Source organism: Dasypus novemcinctus, chromosome 21 (assembly GCF_030445035.2).
Source record: "Dasypus novemcinctus isolate mDasNov1 chromosome 21, mDasNov1.1.hap2, whole genome shotgun sequence".
Lineage (NCBI taxonomy): Eukaryota > Metazoa > Chordata > Mammalia > Cingulata > Dasypodidae > Dasypus > Dasypus novemcinctus.
The window spans coordinates 50,477,279-50,498,465 of NC_080693.1; the positions used below are offsets into that span (position 1 = coordinate 50,477,279).

The 21,187-nt window shown below is 36.8% G+C and overlaps 1 protein-coding gene across 3 annotated transcripts in view; it reads right to left on the bottom strand.

The window, feature by feature from the left end:
* STXBP4 (syntaxin binding protein 4) overlaps positions 1–21,187 on the bottom strand; it is a 258,348-nt gene that overhangs the window by 153,982 nt on the left and 83,179 nt on the right. For all 3 annotated transcript variants that reach the window (XM_058283937.2, XM_058283935.2, XM_058283936.2), the window contains exons 8-9: positions 18,451–18,547; positions 15,566–15,657 (exon numbers count right to left, since the gene is read on the bottom strand). In XM_058283937.2, the coding sequence (XP_058139920.1) occupies positions 15,566–15,657; positions 18,451–18,547 (189 nt within the window). The remainder of the gene's footprint in view (positions 1–15,565; positions 15,658–18,450; positions 18,548–21,187) is intronic.

Below are 21,187 nucleotides of genomic sequence, written 5' to 3' on the forward strand. Positions count from 1 at the left end.
GCTTCATGACTTCTTACCACTGTATATCCATTGTGTGTATATACCACAATTGGTTTATCCATTATCAGTTGATGGACACTTCAGTTGTTTCCATCTTTTGGCAACTGTGAATAATGCTGTTATGTGTATGGGAACATAGGTATGCAGATACCTGTCAGAGTTTTTCTGGGTATATACCCAGTAGTGGAATTACAGGGTCACGTGGCAAATCCATACTCAACTTCTTTAGGAACTGCTAAACAGTCCTCCACAGAGGCTGCACCATTCTGCATTCCCACGAACAGTGAAGAAATGTTCCTATCTCTCCGTATCCTCTCCAACACTTGTAGTTCTGTTTTAATAATGGCCATTTTGATAGGTGTGAAATTATATCTGATTGTAATTTTGATTTGCATTTCCCTAATCATTAGTGATATCGAACATTTCTTCATTTGTATTTTTGCCATTTGTATTTCTTCTTTGGTCAAATGTCTATTGAAGTGTTATATCCATTTTTTTTATTGGGTTGGTTGTTTTTTATTGTTGAGTTGTAGCATCTCTTTATGTATCATGGATATTAAACCTTTAAAGGACATGTGATTTCCAAATATTTTCTCCCATTGAGTCCTGTGAGGGGCAAAAGTGTTTAATTTTGAGGAGGTCCCATTTATCTATTTTTTCCTTTTGTTGCACATGGTTTGGGTGTGAGGGCCAAGAAACCACCACCTACCCCAAGGTCTTTAAGATGTTTCCCTATACTTTTTTATGGTAGTTTTATGGTCCTGGTTTTTATATTTAGGTCTTTGACCACTTTTGAGTTGATTCTTGTATAGGGAGTGAGATAGGGGTCCTTTCTCATTCTTTTGATTATAGATATCCATGTTGAAGAGATTGTTTTGTGCTGTTAACATGGACTTGATAGGTTTGTCAAAACCCAATTGACTGGAGAGGTAAGGGATTACTTCTGGACTCTCAATTCTATTACACTGATTGATGTGTCTATTTTTATGCCAGAACCATGCTGTTTTGACCACTGTAGCTTTGTAATATGTTTCAAAGTCAGGCAATGAAATTCTTCTTATATCACTCTTCTTTTTTTAGAATGCTTTTGGCTATTTGAGTACACTCTCCCTTCCAAATGAATTTGGTAATTGCCTTTTCTATTTCTGTAAAGTAGGCTGTTGGAATTTTGGTTGGTATTGCATTGAATCTATAAATCAGTTTGGATAGGACTGACATCTTCATGATATTTAGTCTTCCAATCCATGAACATGGATTGTCTTTCCATTTGTCTAGGTCTTCACTGACTTCTTTTAGCACTGTTTTGTAGTTTTCTGTATATAGGTCCTGTACTTCTTTGGTTACATTGATTCCTAGGTATTTGAGTCTTTTTGTTGCTATTATAAATGGAATTTTTTCTCTGATTTCCTACTCGGATTGTTAAGTACTAATGTACAAAAACATTAGTGATTTTTTACGTGTTGATCTTGTATCCTGTCACTTTGCTGAACTCATTTATTACCTCGAGTAGCTTTGTCATAGACATTACAGAATTTTCTAAATATAAGATCATGTCATCCATAAATAGTGAGTTTTACTTCCTTTTTCCTATTTGGATGGTTTTAACTTTTTTTTTTCTCCCTTATCTAATTGCTCTAGCTAGAACTTCTAGCACAATGGGGATTAACAATTGTGAAAATGAGCATCCTTGTTTTGTTCCTGATCTTAGAGGGAATGTTTTCAACCTTTCCCACTGAGTATGAGTTTAGCTGTCAGTTTTTCATATATGCCTTTGATCATATTGAAGAATTTTCATTCTATTACTACCTTTTGAAGTGTTTTTATCAAGAAAGGATGCTGGATTTTGTTGAGTGCCCTTTCTCCATCAACTGAGATGATCATGTTTTTTTCCTAGAATTTGTTAATGTGTTGTATTAAATTGATTTTCTTATGCTGAAGCAGCCTTGCATACCAGTAATAAATCCCACTTGGTTGTGATGTATAAGTCTTTTGATATGCTGTTGGATTAGATTTTGTTGAGAATTTTTGCACCTTTGTTCATTAGAGAGACTGGTCTGTAATTGTTTTTTCTTGTAATGTCTTTATCTGGCTTTGGTATTAGGGTAATGTTGTTTTCATAAAATGTTTTGGGTAATTTTCCCTCCTCTTCAAAATTTTGGAAGTTTTGACAGGATTGGTGTTATCGTCTCGAAATGCTTGGTAGAATTCACCTGTGAAGCCATCTGGTCCTGGACTTTTCTTAGTTGGGAGATTGTCTGATAATTGATACAATATCTTTAAACCTGACTGGTTTGTTAAGTTCTTATGTTTCTTATAACATCAGTGGAGGCTGTTTGTACTTTTCTAGAAATTTGTACAACCTTCTTGTCATACAGTTTCTCATAATATCCTCTTATAATCCTTTTTATTTCTGAAGGGTCAGTCATTACTTACCCCTTTCATTTCTGATTGCACTTATTTGCATCTTTTTTTTTCTTTGTTATTCCAGCTAGGGGTTTGTCAATCTTATATAGATCTTCTCAAAGAACCAGCTTTTGGTTTTGTTGATATTTTCTATTTTTTTCTTCAATTTCATTTATTTCTGCTCTAATCTTTATTATTGCTTTCATTCTGCTTGTTTTGGAATTGGTTTGCTATTCTTTTTATAGTTCTCTAGTTGTTCAGATAAATCTTTGAGTTTAACTCTTTCTTCTTTTTTAAAATAGGCATTTAGGCCGATAAAATTCCCTCTCAAAACTAATTTTGCTGTATCCCATAAAAGTTTTGATAAGTTGTGTTCTCATTTCCATTTGTCTCGATATTTTTACTGGTTTCACTTCCAATTTCTTCTTTGACCCACTAATTATTTACAAGTGTGTTATTTAGCCTCCACACATTTGCAAATTTACCTCTCCCTGTCTATTATTGATTTTGTTTCATTCCATTATAAACTGAGAAGGTGCATTATATATTTTCAATCTCTATATTTGCTGAGAGCTGCACTGTGCCCTAACATGTGGTCTATCCTGGAGAAAGATCCATGAGCGCTTGACAGGAATGTATAACCCACTGAATTTGGAGGCAACTCATACATGTCTGTTAGGTCTAACTTATTTCTCATATTGTTCAAGTTCTCTGTTTCCTTGTTGATCTTCTGCTTAGTTGTTTTATCTAATGATATAAGAGATGTGTTGAAGTCTCCAACAATTATTGTAGAGATGTCTATTTCTCCCTTCAGTTTTGCCAGTGTTTGTCCCATGTATTTTGGGGCACCCTGGTGCATAAATATCTTCCTGGTACATTGTTCCTTTTATTAATATATAATGGCCTTCTGTATCTCTTTTTTTTTTTTTGCATTTAAATCTGTTTTGTCTGAATTAGTATAGGTACCCCTGTTCTTTTTTGGTTACTATTTGTGTGGAATATCTTTTTTCCAACCTTTCACTTTCAGCCAGTTTGTATCCCTGGGTCTAAGGTGAGTCTCTTGTAAGCAGCATATGGATAGTTCATGTTTTTTATCCATTCTGTCAGTTTACATCTTTTGATTGGGGAATTTAATCCATTCACATTCAATGATATTACTGTAAATACATTATTTATTTCCACCATTTAACTGTTCAGTTTTCCTGTCATATCTAACTACTGTTTTTTCACTCTTTTGATTATCCTTTCTGCCATTCTTTCTTCTATACTCTCCTTCAAGCTCCTCTCCCCTGTCTTTTTTTTTTTTTTTTCTTCAGGCTCTCAGGCTTCCTTTAATATTTCCTGCAAAGTTGGATTCTTTTTTATGAACTCTCTTAGTTTCTGTTTGTGAATATTTTAAACTCACCTTCATATCTGAAGGACAGTTTTGCTGAATAAACAATTCTTGGTTGGCAGTTATTCTTTCAGTATCCTAATTGTGTTATACCACTATCTTCTGCCTCCATGGTTTCCGATGAGAAATCCACGCTGTCTTACTGGGTGTCCTTTTTATGTGATGGTTTACTTCTCCCTTGCTGCTCTCAGAATTTTTTCTTTAACTTTGACACTTCACATTCTGAGTAGTATGTGTCTTGGAGTAGGTCTGTTTGGATTTATTCTTCTTGGGGTACAGTGCACTTCTTGGAAAGATAAGTTCATTTCTTTCATGAGAGTTGGGAAATTTTCAGCTATTATTTCCTCACTCTTTCTTCCTCTTCTCCCTTCTCTTTTCCTTCTGGAACTCCCACGATACGTATACTGTCGTGTTTTGTATTGTCATTCAACTCCTGGAGCCCCTGCTTGGTTCTTTGCATTCTTTTTCTCTCTTCAATTTCAGCTGTTCCATCTTTGGTCTCATTTATTCTTTCTTCTATCATGTTGACTCTGCTGTTGCATGGCTTTTATTTGTTTTTTTCCCACCTGTTGTGTTTTTCATTCCCATGAGCTCTGTTACTTTTCTATTCAGGATTTCAAATTATTTTTTGTGCTTGCTAAATGTCTTTTTTTTTTTTTTTTTAAAGATTTATTTATTTCTCTTTCTCTCCCCTCCCCTGTCCCAGTTGTCTGTTCTCTGTGTCCATTTGCTGCATGTTTTTGTCCGCTTCTGTTGTTGTCAGAGGCACGGGAATCTGTGTTTCTTTTTGTGGTGTCATCTTGTTGTGTCAGCTCTCTGTGTGTGCAGTGCCATTCCTGGGCAGGCTGCATTTTCTTTTGCACTGGGCGGCTCTCCTTATGGGGTGCATTCCTTGCACGTGGGGCTCCCCTACGTGGGGGACACCCCTGCGTGGCAAGGCACTCCTTGTGCACATCAGCACTGCGCATGGGCCAGCTCCACACAGGTCAAGGAGGCCCGGGGTTTGAACCACAGACCTCCCAAGTGGTAGGCGGACACCCTAACCACAGGGCCAAGTCCGCTTCCCTCAATGTCTTCTTGATATCATTTATCCCTTTAGTTATATTGTCTCTCAACTCATTAATTTGATATTGTAAAACTGCATACATCTCGTTTATTAGTTCTCTCAAATCCTATGTCTCTCTGGGGATTTAATATATTCCTTTTCTTGGTCATGTTTTCCATTTTATTAGTATCACTCATAATTTTTTGCTATTGTCTCGGCATCTGATTAGGATGCTCAATTTCTTTCTCTTTCATAGGGATTTAGTGGAGGGAAGCTGTGTGTTACTGCTGCTCTTTGATTCTCATTTTGCCCTAGATCATTAGGATTGTCCCTGTTAATTGCTCAAATCTGGGCTCTGGACCCAATAATGGGTTACAGACCCACTTCCTAGCGCCTTAGGAGGGAGGGTATAAAGGCCAGAAAAAGACTCATTTTTTTCTCATGTGCACTCCCTTGGTCTGCCAGAAGATGGCACTCTTTGATAGCTCTCTCAGTTCAATGCCTGGTCAGAGTGTGTTTGCTGCGACACAGAGCAGATCAATGTGATAGAGCTTCCTACCTTGAGGCTAAGAGCCTTGTAATTCAAACTTTCTCAGAGACAGTTCTCTAGCCTTCTTGGGCAGCCTCCTCCCTTTTCCCAGGTAGAAAACAATTCCATTTCCCTAGTGTCCTCAACAATCAGTCCCAGTTAGTAGAGAAGGAGATTGGTACGGTCGGATCTCTTTAGTCCCTTGCTGGCTCCCAAGGCAAATGGCACAACCCCAACTGGCCTGAAAGGGCTTGTGGGACATAGCAGACCAAATTTGTGGGTCAAAAGCTGAATCAGCCTTAGGCTGTATCCCTCTCTCCCCTCTTTCTTGGAAAGGTATGTTCTCAATAATCAGTCCATGTTAGAAGAGAGGGAGATTGAGAGAGTGGATCTGTCCAGTCCCATGCTATCTCCCAGGCCAAAGAGCAGTGTGATCCCATCCGACCTAGAAGGGCTGGTGGGACACAGCAGACCAAATCTGTGGGTCAGAAGCTGAGTCAGCCTTAGGCTGTGTTCCTCTCTCTCCCCTTTCCTAGGGTGGTAGGTTCCTGGACTCCCCTGCCTATAGCTGGCTCAGAGGTCTGAGAATTCTGAAGTGTCTTTAGTGTGGGGTAGGTTGTAGGCAGAAGCAGCTGCCAGTTCCAACTCAGTTTTGCTGTTGTGATTCCCCACCTTTGTCCCTCTCTCTTCTGGGCGGTGTCTAGCCTTCAGGTGGTGTCTAACCTATACGATCTCTTTCCAGGTCATTTTAGCCTGTCCTTTAGCTATTTTTTTGGAAGAGAAGAGAGTCCCATGTGTTTCTAGCCTGCCATGTTCCTGAAGTCCTGTCATCTTTATGATTCTTATTTTAAGAATATAATTTCCCTTAACAGCCCAAATCCAAGACTGTTTATAATGTCAAAAACTTAAAGAGTTATCATCATAAACTATTCCCAAACTGTGTTATAAAGGATATTAACTAGTTTTGTGCCAAAACAAAATTAGAGTGGTGGTGGTTCCAATGGTCAGAAAAGTTTGAGAAATGTAGGATTTATTTAAAAATTGCCTTAATGTTAATATGCATTTTGAATACCTGAAAAAGAAATATAATTTAACAGCTTGTCACATTTCCTCAAATTATTTATCCAAATTATAATTCCTCCCTCTATTATTACTAGTTTTTGGAGAATTTCAGGAACTAAAGTACAAAGCACGTTCTAGGAAATACTGGTACTCAACATTTAGAGGGGCCAATTCTATCTTGTTATCCTAAGTAGTGAAATAAGCTGAATTCAATAAAAGTTTAAATAAGATTGTATTAATAGATAACAGCTATAACAATTTATTCACAAATTATAGATTGAGATTGTGAGGATGTGATCACAAACTTTTGAGACTTCCATGGAGGTAAACCACACATAAAAGAACACATGGTACCAATTTGGGAGGCAAAACACTAAACTGAACAAAGAACAAACTATGACCTTTTAAAAACATGCATTATAATACTATTGCTTAAATTGAAATAAGTAGCAAAAGCGGGTACCCAGAGAATTGACGTACATGTTACTTATGAATTGTTTGAAAAGCTCCTTTGTGCTGACATTTTACATGGTTCTATTCCAGGATACCCCAACTATGCTGTAGTTATATTGTGCAGCAAATAAAATGAACTGGTTCTTAACTTCTGCAATTCTAGGCAGCAGATAAACTATTTTCAAACCTACCACCAACTGTTGGACTGCATCCTCTTTATTATCCATATCCCTTTCCTGTCTGGCCCTTACCTGCCTGGTACCTCTTGTTAGCACTGCAATACCTGATAAGTAACATTGTAAATCATTTCTGCTCTTGACTTTCTCAACTTTCCTGCAGATACCAAGAGGTTATCATGTCAGAGGTCATTGTATTGTATAGACCAAGTCTGAGTTAAACTTCCCTTTCACTGTTACTCCATACTCATTATTTTAAGTTATTTGATTTGTATAAATTCTTCAAATTCCCAACCTCAACTCATCTTAAAACTAGAACAAAACAAAAATCTCCATTTTAGCCTAATATTATTGATAAGATCAAAGTCTTTCAATAGGAATCCACTAAATTAAACCCTTTTAAAAAGAAAATAAAATTGCTTGTGACCCTAACATCCCAGTCACTTAAAAGTTTCTGTGTATCCATCCCCTTACTTTCTTTTTCCATTTCCCATGCTCACTCCTTTTACTTTTTATATTCTGGTTTACATATCTTCCCTCTTAGCCCACATTTCTGAAATATTTAATTGCAATGTCACCAATAAACCTAATATATGATGAAATAAATGTCCACATCAACTTTCTTAATTTGTTTACTTTAACATTGCCCAGGCATTTTTTCTACAAACTTTCTTTTTTTTGGTTTGTGACATTCTATGACCTCACCCAACCTTCTGAACATTTAGACTGTTTCCAATGACTTAAATGGGGGCTGAGTTCTACAAAGCTTGTCTCTTTCCCCCTTCTCTATGTTATCCCTGAGAGATCTCGTTAACTGCCATGGCTTCAACCACCATCCTTCAAATCTCTCTCCTAGTGTCTAGTTCCTTATTTTCAACTGACTTTTGGTTATTTATACTCATCAGCATCTTGAACTTACTTTCTCTAAAATACAACTCAGGAAGCAGACTTGGCCCAGTGGTTAGGGCGTCCACCTACCACATGGGAGGTCCACGGTTCAAACCCCAGGCCTTCTTGACCTGTGTGGAGCTGGCCCATGCGCAGTGCTGATGCATGGAAGGAGTGCCCTGCCACGCAGGGGTGTCCCCCACGTAAGGGAGCCCCACGCACAAGGAGTGCGCCCCATAAGGAGAGCAGCCCAGCGTGACAGAAAGTGCAGCCTGCCTAAGAATGGCGCCGCCCACATGGAGAGCCGACACAAGATGACACAACAAAAAGAAACACAGATTCCTGTGTTGACAACAACAGAAGCGGACAAAGAAGAAGACACAGCAAATAGAGAACAGACAAAGGGGCGGGGCGGGGGGGGAGGAGAGAGAAATAAATAAATCTTTAAAAAAATAAAATAAAATACAACTCATCACCTTTTCACCTGAATAAGACTTCTTCATTATTTTTTTATTTACCATCATCTTCTTAAACATCCTGATCAAAACCCTGGAGTCAGCCTTATCCCTTGTCCCTTGATCATTGTCCCTTGATCCTCACATCCAATGTTCAGCAAGTCTAGTGATGGCATATTTGTTGCTGTTACTGCTTTTGGTAACTATCTAAGCTCCATCTGTCCTTTCTTTTCCATTCTTCCTATCCTCAACAGTCTGGTTCTTTATTACCATTTGTTTGGACTTATTCCACAGTCTCCTATCTAACTTCCTAACTATGACTATCTACCACTAGTTTCATTCCCTTCCAGATAGCCATATCACTATTCTCCTCAAAGGCTCCTCACTGTTTACTGAGTAAAATACAAACTTCTACTTTGATATTTACCCTTTCAGGCTTGACTTTCATCACTGCCCTATATACTCAATTATCTTACATATATGTTATCAGAATAAAAACAAAACAAAACATAGAATTGTGCAACACAAAAAAATGAACCCTAATATAGACTATAGTTAGTAGTATAATTATAATATATAAATATAATAACATTGTTACATCATTTGTGACAAAGGTACCACACTAATGCAAAATGTTAATAGGAAAAATGGGGGGGGGTTGTAATATGAGAAGTCTGTACTTTCTAGCATGATTGTTTTGTAAACCTAAAACTATTCTAATAAAAGAGAAACATAACAAGAAAATTAGCTAAGGAAAAGACAGTTTTGCCACTTTTACCCACCCAAAGGAGACATATTTGGGAAGAAAGAGACTAAAACTTGACTCTGACTCTGTTGCTCATGACACAGAGATGGTTGAGGGGGTAACCACAGTGGAGTTCCCCCATTCTCACTATTATCTTCCTCAATCACAGATCAACTGATATAGTTTCAGATGAGATACTACACTGCTTTCAAGTAAAAAAAACTATAGAAATGACAATATAAAATAATATTAATATAGAATTTTTTATTTGTTCTGGTGAACCAGTTACAAAAAAAAGTTCCTAAATATGTTAGATAAATGCAGTGATTTTTATAGTATTTCAAACTATGGGATGTGATCCATTAGTAGAGTGTGAAAATTATTTAAATGAATAGAACTGAATATTAAATATGAATGCATTGATTTTTGACAAGTGATGCTTTGAGAGACTTTGCTTCAGTTATACACGTGAGTATAGTAAATTATATTCTCACCATGGATTTCAGTTAAAAAAAAAAAAGAAAACCAATATTTATGAAGACATCTTCCTTTCTGCGTTGACAAGCAGAATGCAACAAAGAAAATCTTATAAATTAAAGTAATGCCTACTGCACAACATTTTGATCTGAAGCCACAAACAGGAAATTATTGGTGGTTAGAAGATCCTGCAAATTGCATCAGCACTCTGTTTTTGCTAACAAAGTATCACAGAGTCAATACATTCTTATCTGCCCTAAGATCATATTGCCAAGGAGGAAGTAAATTACCAAAGTGGAACATGATTGTCTCTTTTGTTTTTATATTATTTTGAAATGCTTTGAATGCTCCTACAATGTAGTCTGAATTCCCCACTTTGGAATGTGGTAAAGCCAGCCAGCCAAGTTTGCCTTTCCTAATCAAATGTTTGGTAGAAAGAAAACAATGTTCAGCTTTCAACATTAGATAGAATAAATTACACAATATCTGAATCAGCATAGAAGCTGCTAGGCAGAAGTAAAATAGTCCTCCTACAGCGTTATAGAAGTAAAACAGTCCTACAGCGTTATTTCTCCTTCCCTAAATGCTGCAGCATCAATTCTGATAAATCATCACCTCAAATTGAGGAAAACTGGGTGCTCTCCTCAGAGCTACCAAAGCACCAGGTCTTTAGGTGATTGCAGTGGACACTATGTTTAGAAGTAAGAGATTATTTATAAAGATAAAAAAGAATGATTTGAAAATTCAAAAAGCAATCATTTTTACTGACCTAATATGTCCAATAAATTAATTATACACTTATACAGTGTATTTCTAAAACTACATATTTAACAATAAAAACTACGTATTCAAACTTCCTATTAAAAAAGGCATATTGCTTGAAAACAGTAGCATTCTAAATATAACCAAGAAATCAAAGCACAATTTTGAATTTAAGCTTAAACTAGCAGAAGAAATTATTAGAATTATGTAACACATTTATTTCCTTGGTTGAGTTTAAGGATTCTAACAGTGTTCAAGGTAGTCTCCCAACTATATGCATCCTTTCAAAACATAATTGAAAACAAAAACAGAAAAAAAGATAAGAAAACAAATATAAATTTATAGGAATTTTAGCAATTCAGGAAAGGAGTCATAAAAAGAACAAAAACATTGAGGACTTTCTGGAAAATGAAAACCAAATGGGTTCAATGAGGTTGCCACATATAAGATGTATATATAAAAATAAATTTCATTTGTCTACATAAGCTTTAAAAAGACACCATTAATTAAAATAGAAAAGATGTAATTAGAAATAAATCTAACAGAGAGCATTAAAGGCTCTATTGGAAAAAATACATAAATTTCATTGAATGACATGATAGAAGATATAAATAAGAAGCAAAAACATGTTCACAGACAGGAAGATCTAAATTTATACGGATGTTGATCCTTACCAAATTAATTTATAAATTCAATAGAGCAACATTTTGGTGGAACTTATATGAATAGGAAGAGTAAAGAATAGGCAAAACAATATTTAAAAAGAACAGGAGGGGGAACAAATCTTATCAGATATCAAGACTTATGAAGCCATAGTATGAGGTATTAATACAAGAAAGACAAACCAATAAACAGAATAAAGAGTGCAGCATGTATGGAAATTTTATAAATGACAGAGCTGGAGTATAAATAACCTCCCATATTAAAAGATATACTGATAATTTTTTAAAAAATTACTTTTATAAAGATAATTGGTCAAAATTGGTATATTTACATTGTTTTGATGTGTATCAATAAATACAGTAAAAACTCAATCCAAACAAACTTTTATTATGTAAATCATTATGAACATAGGGATTTAAAACACACAATAACCAAAAGAACATTGAATTCCCATCTTGGGGAGTCCTGCTACATTCTGTAATAGAAAACAAGAATCCCCTGAGTACATGGGCATTGCCTAGTGAAGGAAGACAAACCATTACATCAGGCCCTTGATATGGATGATTGTATTAAAAAATCTTGTCTTGTGAAACTGAAATTTAGCTTAGTATTATATATTGCCTAAGAGTTACCTCAAAGCTTCCTTGTTGCTCAAATAATATGGCCTCTCTCTAATTCAAACTCAGCATATAAACACCTTACCTTCCTCCCTCCCCACAAGGTAGGACATGACTCCCAGGGATACACCTCCCTGGAACCAAAAGGATTATTACCAAGCACCAACTAGCAATGCATCTGGAAAAAGACCTTGACCAAAAGGGGAAAATATTAAATACAAATGAGCTTTTATGGCTAAGAGATTTCAAAGTGAGTTACGAGGTCATTCCAGAGGTTACACTTACATCTCAGCAGGATCTCATTGACTGCCACAGTAAACAGTGCCTCAAGCAGTGGGGCTCCTGAGGACTCTAGAGACATCTAGACACAATAATAAGCAGGGCAGACAGGCTCAGGAATTTGGTTCTTTGTCAGTGGGCCAGTGGGCCAGTGGGCCTTACTTTGGAATTTATGCTCCCCACTGTAACAAGCAAATTTTAATTTTTTTTTTCTTTTTCTTTTTGCAGCAAAACATATCAATAAAAGACAGTCAAGAAGTGGCTGTGGTTTAAGTAATTGAGCTCCTGTTTACCATATGGAGGACCCAAGTTTGGTCTCTGGGACCTCCAGGTGAAAAAAAAAAAAAAAGGAAAAAAAGACATCCCAGACCTGTGCAGGGAAGCGCACGCTCCCGTATGGCATAGAGATAGGCGCAGGCTCCCATGCTGTAAAGCCATGTACCAAAATGATGACAATGCAACCAGATGGGGGAAAAAAAAAAGCCTTTCAAGTGTAAAAATATACTTCAGCAGGATAACATTCTAGGGAGATCTGGAACCATAACCAGAGTTAACAGAAAAAAAGGAAAGAAAAAATTTCCTGAGAATAAGAAGAGATAATACATGAATTTTCTTTTAAAAAGGAAAATATTTATAATTCCATGCTTTGCAACAATATAACTTATGCTAAAATGTTTTATGTATCAATTTAAAAATGTGCAAGGTGGGTATATATAATTTAAAAAATCTGTTAGGATGTAAGAATAAAAAACGTTTCTGGACCACTGCTGTAAAGGGGCTTTTCAAAGACTTCTTGGTATACCAACAGGGATTAGAACTTCTCTAATCAAAATCTGAATTAACTGCATAGGGAGTAGAGATTTTTTATTTTTCTGAATTATCAATACTCTCCAGCTAGAAATTAGTGATCTGAATCCCTATTTACAAATAAAATATTTCAAAGACATCTGAAAGACAAAAATAATAGAGTATCCAAATTTATTATCCAGAGCAATATAGTTAATATAGGAAGGAAACGATTATTTAAAAATAAAGTTCACTATATGAAAAAAAACACAACAAAAATAAATGTAGGGAAACGGACTTTGGCCCAGTGGGCGTCCGTCTACCACATGGGAGGTCCGCGGTTCAAGCCCCGGGCCTCCTTGACCCGTGTGGAGCTGTGGAGCTGGCCAGCGCGCAAGGAGTGCCGTGCCACACAGGGGTGTCCCCCGCGTAGGGGAGCCCCACGCGCAAGGAGTGCATCCATAAGGAGAGCCGCCCAGCGCGAAGGAGGGAGCAGCCTGCCGAGGAATGGCGCCGCCCACACTTCCCGTGCCGCTGACGACAACAGAAGCGGACAAAGAAACAAGACGCAGCAAAAAGACACAGAAAAACAGACAACCGCGGGAGGGGAGGGGAGTTAAATAAAATTAAATAAATAAATCTTTAAAAATAAATAAATAAATAAATGTAAAGTAAAAATAGTGTTCATAGATTTATGATGATACCCTATCCATGAAATGGAATAGATTGCTTTGAAAACCAATCAAAACTCTTTAAAATAAAAGAAGAATTAAAAATCCAAAGGAAGGCTTTTGTGCAACAGGATTGCCACCAGACACGTCTCACAAAAATCACCTCTAAACCTCAAGCCACAAAAGGAAAGGAAAAGACTCACATTAACATTGTCGTCATTGGACATGTATTTTGGGTAAGTCCACCACTGCTGGCCACCTGATCTACAAATGTGAAGTGACAGATGAGCCATCAAAAAATTAGAGAAGGCAGCTACTGAGATGGGAAAGGGCTGCTTCAAGAATGCCTGGGTCTTGTATAAATTGAAAGTTGAACCTTAGTGTGATGTCACCATTGATATCTACCTGTCGAAATTTGACAGCAGTGAACATTACGTGACTATCATTGATGCTCCAGTTTGAAAAACTGTAAAAGTTACAGCATATATCTAACATTATTGAACATATACAGGGTCTCTCTCTCTCTCTCTTTTTTCTTAACTGACTCACTAGGAACAAATAAAAAATAATGTATTATTATTATTATTTTGTAGTATAATTCTCCCCCCCTTTTCTTTTTGCATTGCAGAAGCAGTGTTGTGTCTCATCTGAAACCATATGAATTGGTCTGTGACTGAGTAAGCTGAATCTGAGAGTGGGGAAATTCCATTGTGGTTATTCCCTCAACCAACTCAGTGTCTTGAGCAACAGAGTCAAGTTTTTATTCTCTTTCTATTCATATGTGTCCTTTTTGGTGGGTAAAGGTGGCTAAACTGTCTTTTCCTTTATTTTTTGTTACAATTTTTGTTATTGTTAGAGCATCAAAAAAAAAAAAAAAAGAAATATTCACCTAGGAATTCACCTAGGAATAAAAAAAGAAATATTCAATATACATATGAAGCAAACTATACTATGCTCTACCCAATCTATCAGTAAAGACCTAAGTGAATGGAGCAATAAACCATGTCCTTGCACTAGACAATATTATTTAGATGCCAGTTCTCCAAAAGCCAATCTCTAAACTCAGTGTAATTCAAATTTTTGAAAAGTTCAAAATGAATTTTTATGACCTTGGGAAAATTATTCTAAATATAATCTAGAAGAGCAAAGCTAAGACATCCATAAACTTAAAAAATTAAGAACTTAGTTAACAAACTGCAAACAATAAAGGTAGAATAAATAAAATAATAATATACTGGCAGAGAGAACTAGATCACTGGAACAGAATCATGGGTTAAGAAATAGATCTGTGTTATCTCTACAGAAATTCAGTATAAAGTTTGCATTTAAAATCAGTAGCAAGAGTGGAGAAAGTATCATTCAATAAAAGATAGTGGAACTAATACAAATGGTATACATTTGGAGGATATGCAAAAACAAGAATAAATGCCAAGTTAAATAAATATCTAAGTTACATGTGATGTAAATTGGGAATAAGGCCTTCCTTAATGATACAATAATATAAAAAATCTATAATGAAAAGGATGAAAAGTTTGAAATATAAGTATCAAAAAGTTCTTTAGAACAAATGACTTAGGAAGTTAATAGACTTTATAAGTTCATTTTACATGAACTGCATTAATAGGCAAAACTAATCTATGCTGTTAAAAGATAAAACAGTAGTTACTCTGGGGTGGAAGGTGGGAACTAGTCATTGGAAAGGAACACAAGAGTAGAAGAGCATCAGGGATCCTAGAAAGGTATTTTTTTAAAAATGTGTGTCATGATCTGGGTGCTAATTATGTGAGGATGGCATGGTTCACTGCAAAAATTCACAGGGTTATACACTTATGATTTGGGTAATTTTCTGAGTACATATTACACTGAGATAAAAAGTTTTTAAAAAAATTATGATAGAATGGACACACACACAAGATAGTATCTGTCCAGCTAGCTAGCTAGCTAGCTAGTTGTACTGTACATCCTTCTACATACCAAATTGTTAATTGTGGTAAATTTACAGATGGGAGTAGCATGGACAGGGGAGGATGGAGTAGATCAATATGAAATTTATTTTTCTTAAAAAGTAAAAAATTACAAAATAAAGCCTGCATATATGACACATACCATAGAAGACTTGTGATTCAAGAGTAATGAAGGCATTTGGTAGTGCATACTCTACCTGTGAATCTAATAAGTTGGAAATTTCAGGTGCACCAACATTTACTTCATCCAACCGTAAGCAAAACAAGCTTCTGGCAACCTTGACAAAATCTATAATGGAACACATTTCAGTAAGAACAGAGCATTTAATCTCATCTAAATATATCTTACCTTTTCCATATGAAGTTGAAGCTACGTGTTATAATCAATGTTTCAAATTTAGCTTATTTACATAAATTATCTTAAAATGGTATTGACTGAGCTGACAGTAAGTTTAAATGAGAAAGATTTTATCTTACTTCAGTTGACTTTGCTAAAATTAATAAATCAAAGAAGTCAATAATAAAGGAAATACATATCACAGTCATATCTAATTCTCCACCTCTTGTATCACGAGTAGAACTTTTTCTGAAATGTATGACAATATTATGACTTAAAGCTTTTCTAGTTGGAAGGACTCAAGGCCTTATTAATAATAATAGCAGCTAATGTTTATATAACAGCCCCTATATGCCAGGTATGATCCTTAGGAATTTCATCCTCATAATAGTCTTCTGAGGTAGGTCCTCTTATCCTCTGCATTTATAGATGAATAAAATGAAACTAAAACAGGTTGAGTAAAATGCCCAAGGCCACTGGGCATTCCTTTAAGGTATGTCTAACTCCTGGGCTCCTAACCAGTATACATGCTGCCTGATGTAGTCCTAACGAACTGCTTCTTTAGAGCACAGAGCAGGACCTATTCATCTATGTATCCTCCACTGCTTTTGATTTTGGCTGTTATATTTTTAATTTCCCACATCTATCCTATTATGTTCTCTGCCCTATTTTACAACATCCTACTCTTATTTCATGGGTATATTATCTTTTTAAAAAAGATATTAAATTATAGTTAATCTGAAGTTTACTTCTGCTCTTGCATTATTTCTCTTTAGCCTGAGTCCAATTTTTCTGTCCAATGGTTTTGGGCTCTGTATTTTATGTTGAAGGATTTCTCCAAATGTGAGATGACCCTTGGCTATCCATTTGTATTTAAAAGTTAGGCACTAAAAAATGCTAATTATAAACTTTGCATCCATAACTTGCCTTGACAACAATTGGGTATCACTTTAGGGCAATCAGGTGGACAGCTGACATTTTGGTTGTTTCTTCAGAGACTCCTATAGACTTCTATCTATACAAAAAAAACATGGCAGCGTATTTCACTGACAATCTGGGTATATGATGTGAGTGAGTACTTCCCATACTCTCCCCCAAACGTACTAACTGCTGGCAACCATAGTCCAGAATATCTCAGTTTAATTTCTCAAGATAATATACATCTTTTCCATGGAGATGTAAGGGAATGGTAGTTGCTAGATTGCTGGAGGCGGAGCAGGGCACAACATTTGTAATTTCTTCTTAAGCAGACATCTAACAGTTTTACTGTTTTACATGAACCCAGCCTTCTGAAGTACCTATGCTCACAATTCCGAAGCCTTCTCAGGGTTTTGAGGGATGAATTAGCCTGTTCCCCATTGTGATTTCCCTATCTCTTCAGACACTTGGGCTTTACCTACATCTGATCACTAATTCACACTTGCCTTATCCACTTCTGTCTTCACATATTGCAGGTTTTTTAATATATATATTTCTGCTTCTTTGCTCTTATTATTTGTGAATGATTTTTTCTTTTTTTTTTTTTTTAAGATTTCTTTTTTATTTATTTCTCTCCCCTTCCACGCCCCCAGTTGTCTGCTCTCTGTGTCCATTAGCTGTGTGTTCTTCTGTGTCCGCTTGTATTCTTGTCAGTAGCACCGGGAATCTGTCTCTTTTTGTTGAGTCATCTTGCTGTATCAGCTCTTCATGTGTGCGGCGCCACCCTGGGCAGGCTGCACTTTTTTGCGCTGGGTGGCTCTCCTCATGGGGTGTACTCCTTGCGCGTGGGATGCCCTTACATGGGGGCCACCCCTGTGTGGCATGGCACTCCTTGCGTGCATCAGCACTGCGCATGGGCCAGCTCATCACACGGGTCAGAAGGCCCTAGGTTTGAACCCTGGACCTCCCATGTGGTAGGCGGATGCTCTACCAAATCTGCTTCCCTGGGAATGATTTTCAAGAGGAGATGAGAGCAAAAATATCTTTTCTTCATCACTTCAAACCCAAAAGGTGAATTTCTTTTTTTTTTAGCAATACAGACATTTTCAATGATGCAATGTAGGATCAAACATATAAAAAAGTTTAAATAGTTAATGCTGTCAAGGATATATTAAAACTGTTATATTCAAACATTACTAGTGGCAGAACAAATACATGTATAAAATGTCTCTGGAAAACAACTTAGTGATGCATATCAAAAGTCCAAACATTTTTGGGGATTTATCTTAAGGAAAAAGAAAACTGTATTCAAAATGATGTTAAATATAGAACTATTTATAATATCCGCTATTGAGAAAACTATCAAAATTCCCAACGATGGAAAGGCTTAATAGTATAGTATGTCAACTTACTGTTATACTGTAATATGAATATTTTATAGCATCATAAAAACATTTATTAAATCATTGAGCTGAAAAAGAATTAGAATTAACCTCACAGTGGTGAAATCAGGGCTTTGACATTTTGTTCTGTTTCTTTTGTTATTCTTAAAGGAATGTTTATGCAATAAATTAAAAAAAGAGAAAATAGAATGGTGATATTTTAGAGCTGAAAGGTTCTAATAAAGTTCTCCATCATGCTGATCTGGCCAAGTCAGATATTCTAGCTGAGTTTTTAGAGTATTGATTAAGGAATGTGAATGGATGTGGTTTCATTTTTTTAATCTTTCCTAAAACTCTTAAAGAACATGCAGTCTTAATGAAAATAGTCACAATAACTCTTCGACTAAGTTTCTCTGATAATACAACATGGTGAACCTAATTTTACCTCCGAAAGACACTGTCCCCTTTGCATCTACTTGCACTTGCTGTCTCAGGACTTGGTGCTGTTCCTCTGTGGGCTGAATACCAAGATAATTTAGAGCCTGGAAGGAAGAGGACTCATGTGAAGTACTGTTTCAAATCTCCAAAGGATAAAACTTTCATTACAACTTTATTTTACAATCCTCCCTCCCCCCAAAAAAATCGAATAGCAGGAGCAGTGACCAGAATGAAGAATTAGATGTCCAAGGAAAGCCTGTGACTATTTATGGATTAAATGCCTAGAAAATATGAGCTTCCTGATTCCACCACCACTTCCTTTTTTTTTTGTTTTTGTTTTGAAAGACCAATACTTTGCTAATGGCAAAGTTAGAAGCACAGCACTACAACCAAAATCAAACTATATCTGTGTTTAAAACATAAAAATTTGTCAGAAGAAAAACAGCAAGGGAACTCTATTAACTTTAATTTATATAAGTAGCACTCTAAAACACGAATATATTTTGTTAATTTCTTGTCTTTGAGACCAAACAGAGTTGGTAAGAATTGGATTAAACATAACACATTCTAATTTTTGGCTTGTCAGTGACAGGCTTACACAAATAGTAAACTAAAGAGCTTTCTCTAGCACCTAGTACCCATTTCTTTCCTTTCAGCTGGTAAAAAATAGCAGAGACTGCTAGTTGTATCCCAATGTCCATTTTCTCATTCTTTAGTAAAAGAGCTGCTATTTGTAGCTAGAAACATTACCATCTATATAAAAGATATTTCCCAGACCGGTTCTTTGCACTTTGAAGAAGCTACATGACTATGTACTGGCCATTGAAATATAAGGGGAGGAAGCAGACTTGGCCCAATGGATAGGGTGTCCGCCTACCACATGGGAGGTCCATGATTCAAATCCAGGACCTCCTTGACCCGTGTGGAGCTGGCCCATGCGCAGTGGTGATGCGTGCAAGGAGTGCCGTGCCACACAGGGGTGTCCCCCACATAGGGGAGCCCCACATGCATGGAGTATGCCCTGTATAGAGAGCTGCCCAGTGCGAAAGAAAGTTCGGCCTACCCAGGAGTGCCGCCACACACACGGAGAGCTGATGCAGCAAGATGACTCAACAAATAGAGACACAGATTTCCAGTGCTGCTGACAGGAATAGAAGCAGACACAGGAGAACACAGAGCAAATGGACACAGAGAGCAGACATTGGGGGGTGGGGAGTGGAAGGCAGAAGGGGAGAGAAATTGAAAAAAAAAAATAAGATGAAGCATTGTAGAATACTTCCAGGAAGTCTCTTTTCAGAGTGTGGGCCCTTCTTGTCCCCTTTCTTTGGGTCTAATTTTAAAAGAAAACAATAAGGGTGCTAGAATTTCAGCAGTCATCTTGGTTTATGAGGTACTGAAGGATGGTGGAGCAGCAAGGCAGTTGGAGCATGGGCTCCTGGTATAGTAGAACCTCCATGCCAGCCTGAGATTACCTTCCTTCAAGCTTTTTTTAGGTATGAGAGCAATATTTTGGGTTTTCCAGTTACAAATAGCGAAACCTAACCTTCATTAATGCATGGGGCCTGATTGGATGCCCCATTATTATATTCTAGTAAGAACATATACAGTGTCAATCACATTAAAACTAAAAGGTGGGGGAAGCAGATGCAGCTCAAGCAGTTGGGTGACTGCCTACCACATGGGAGGTCCTGGGTTCAGTTCCCAGTGCCTAAGAGCAAGACAGCAAGCTGACGTGATGGTCTGGCACAGCAAGCTGATGCGACAAGATGATGCCACAAGATGACACAACAAGGAAACACAATGAGACCCAACAAGCAGGGAGCATATGTTGAGCAAGAGATAAGGTGCCTGCCTTCTTCATGGGAGGCCCCAGGGTCAACTCCAAGTGCCTCCTAAAAAAGACGATGAGCAGACACAGAGAGTAGACAGTGAATGCAAACAACGAGGGGTGTGTGTGGAGAAATAAATAAAAATATATCTTAAAAAATCTAAAAGGTGGGGAGCAAATGTAGCTCAAGTGGTTGAGTGCCTGCTTCCCATACACAAGGTCCTAGGTTTAATCCCCAGTACCTTCTAAAAATAAAAACAAACAAACAAAAGGAAAAAAAACAACAACTTGGGGTAGCCAGTGTAGCTTAGTGGTTGAGTGCCAACTTCCCATATGAGGTCCCAGGTTCAATCCCTGGCCCCAGTAACTAAAACAAAAAGAAACAAAACAAAACAAAAAACAAAGCTAAAAGGTAGGCCAAGTTTAATACTAGTCATTGTTCCCTATACATTTCTTCCTCCTTTGGAATTTGCTCAATCAGCCATCATATCATGCAAAAAATACTTATTTAGTGCTTATTATTTGTCAGGCACTAAACTACTCACAGGGGATAGACAAACAAGTTACAGTTCCTACTCTCAAAGAGTTTATGAACTCTAGGGTGAGAATGACATGAAAATAAAATATAGTAAAGTACAGTAAATGATTTAATAGAAGTATGGACAGGATACAAAATGGTTAATGTATAGGTGGGTAATTTGACTGTGGACAGTGAGAGAAGGAGAAAGGAGAGAAGAAGGAACATCAGGAAAGACTTCGTGATTCTTAAATCTAGTAGCATCATCTGCTCATCCAATCTCTGCAGTCAAAGTATTTGCCTTACATCACACAGATTAATGATTCTTAAGTTTGTGTGTTTTTTTCCCTTCAGTTATAAAACGTTTCAACTATACCAAAAAACAAAAAGGAAAGAAAA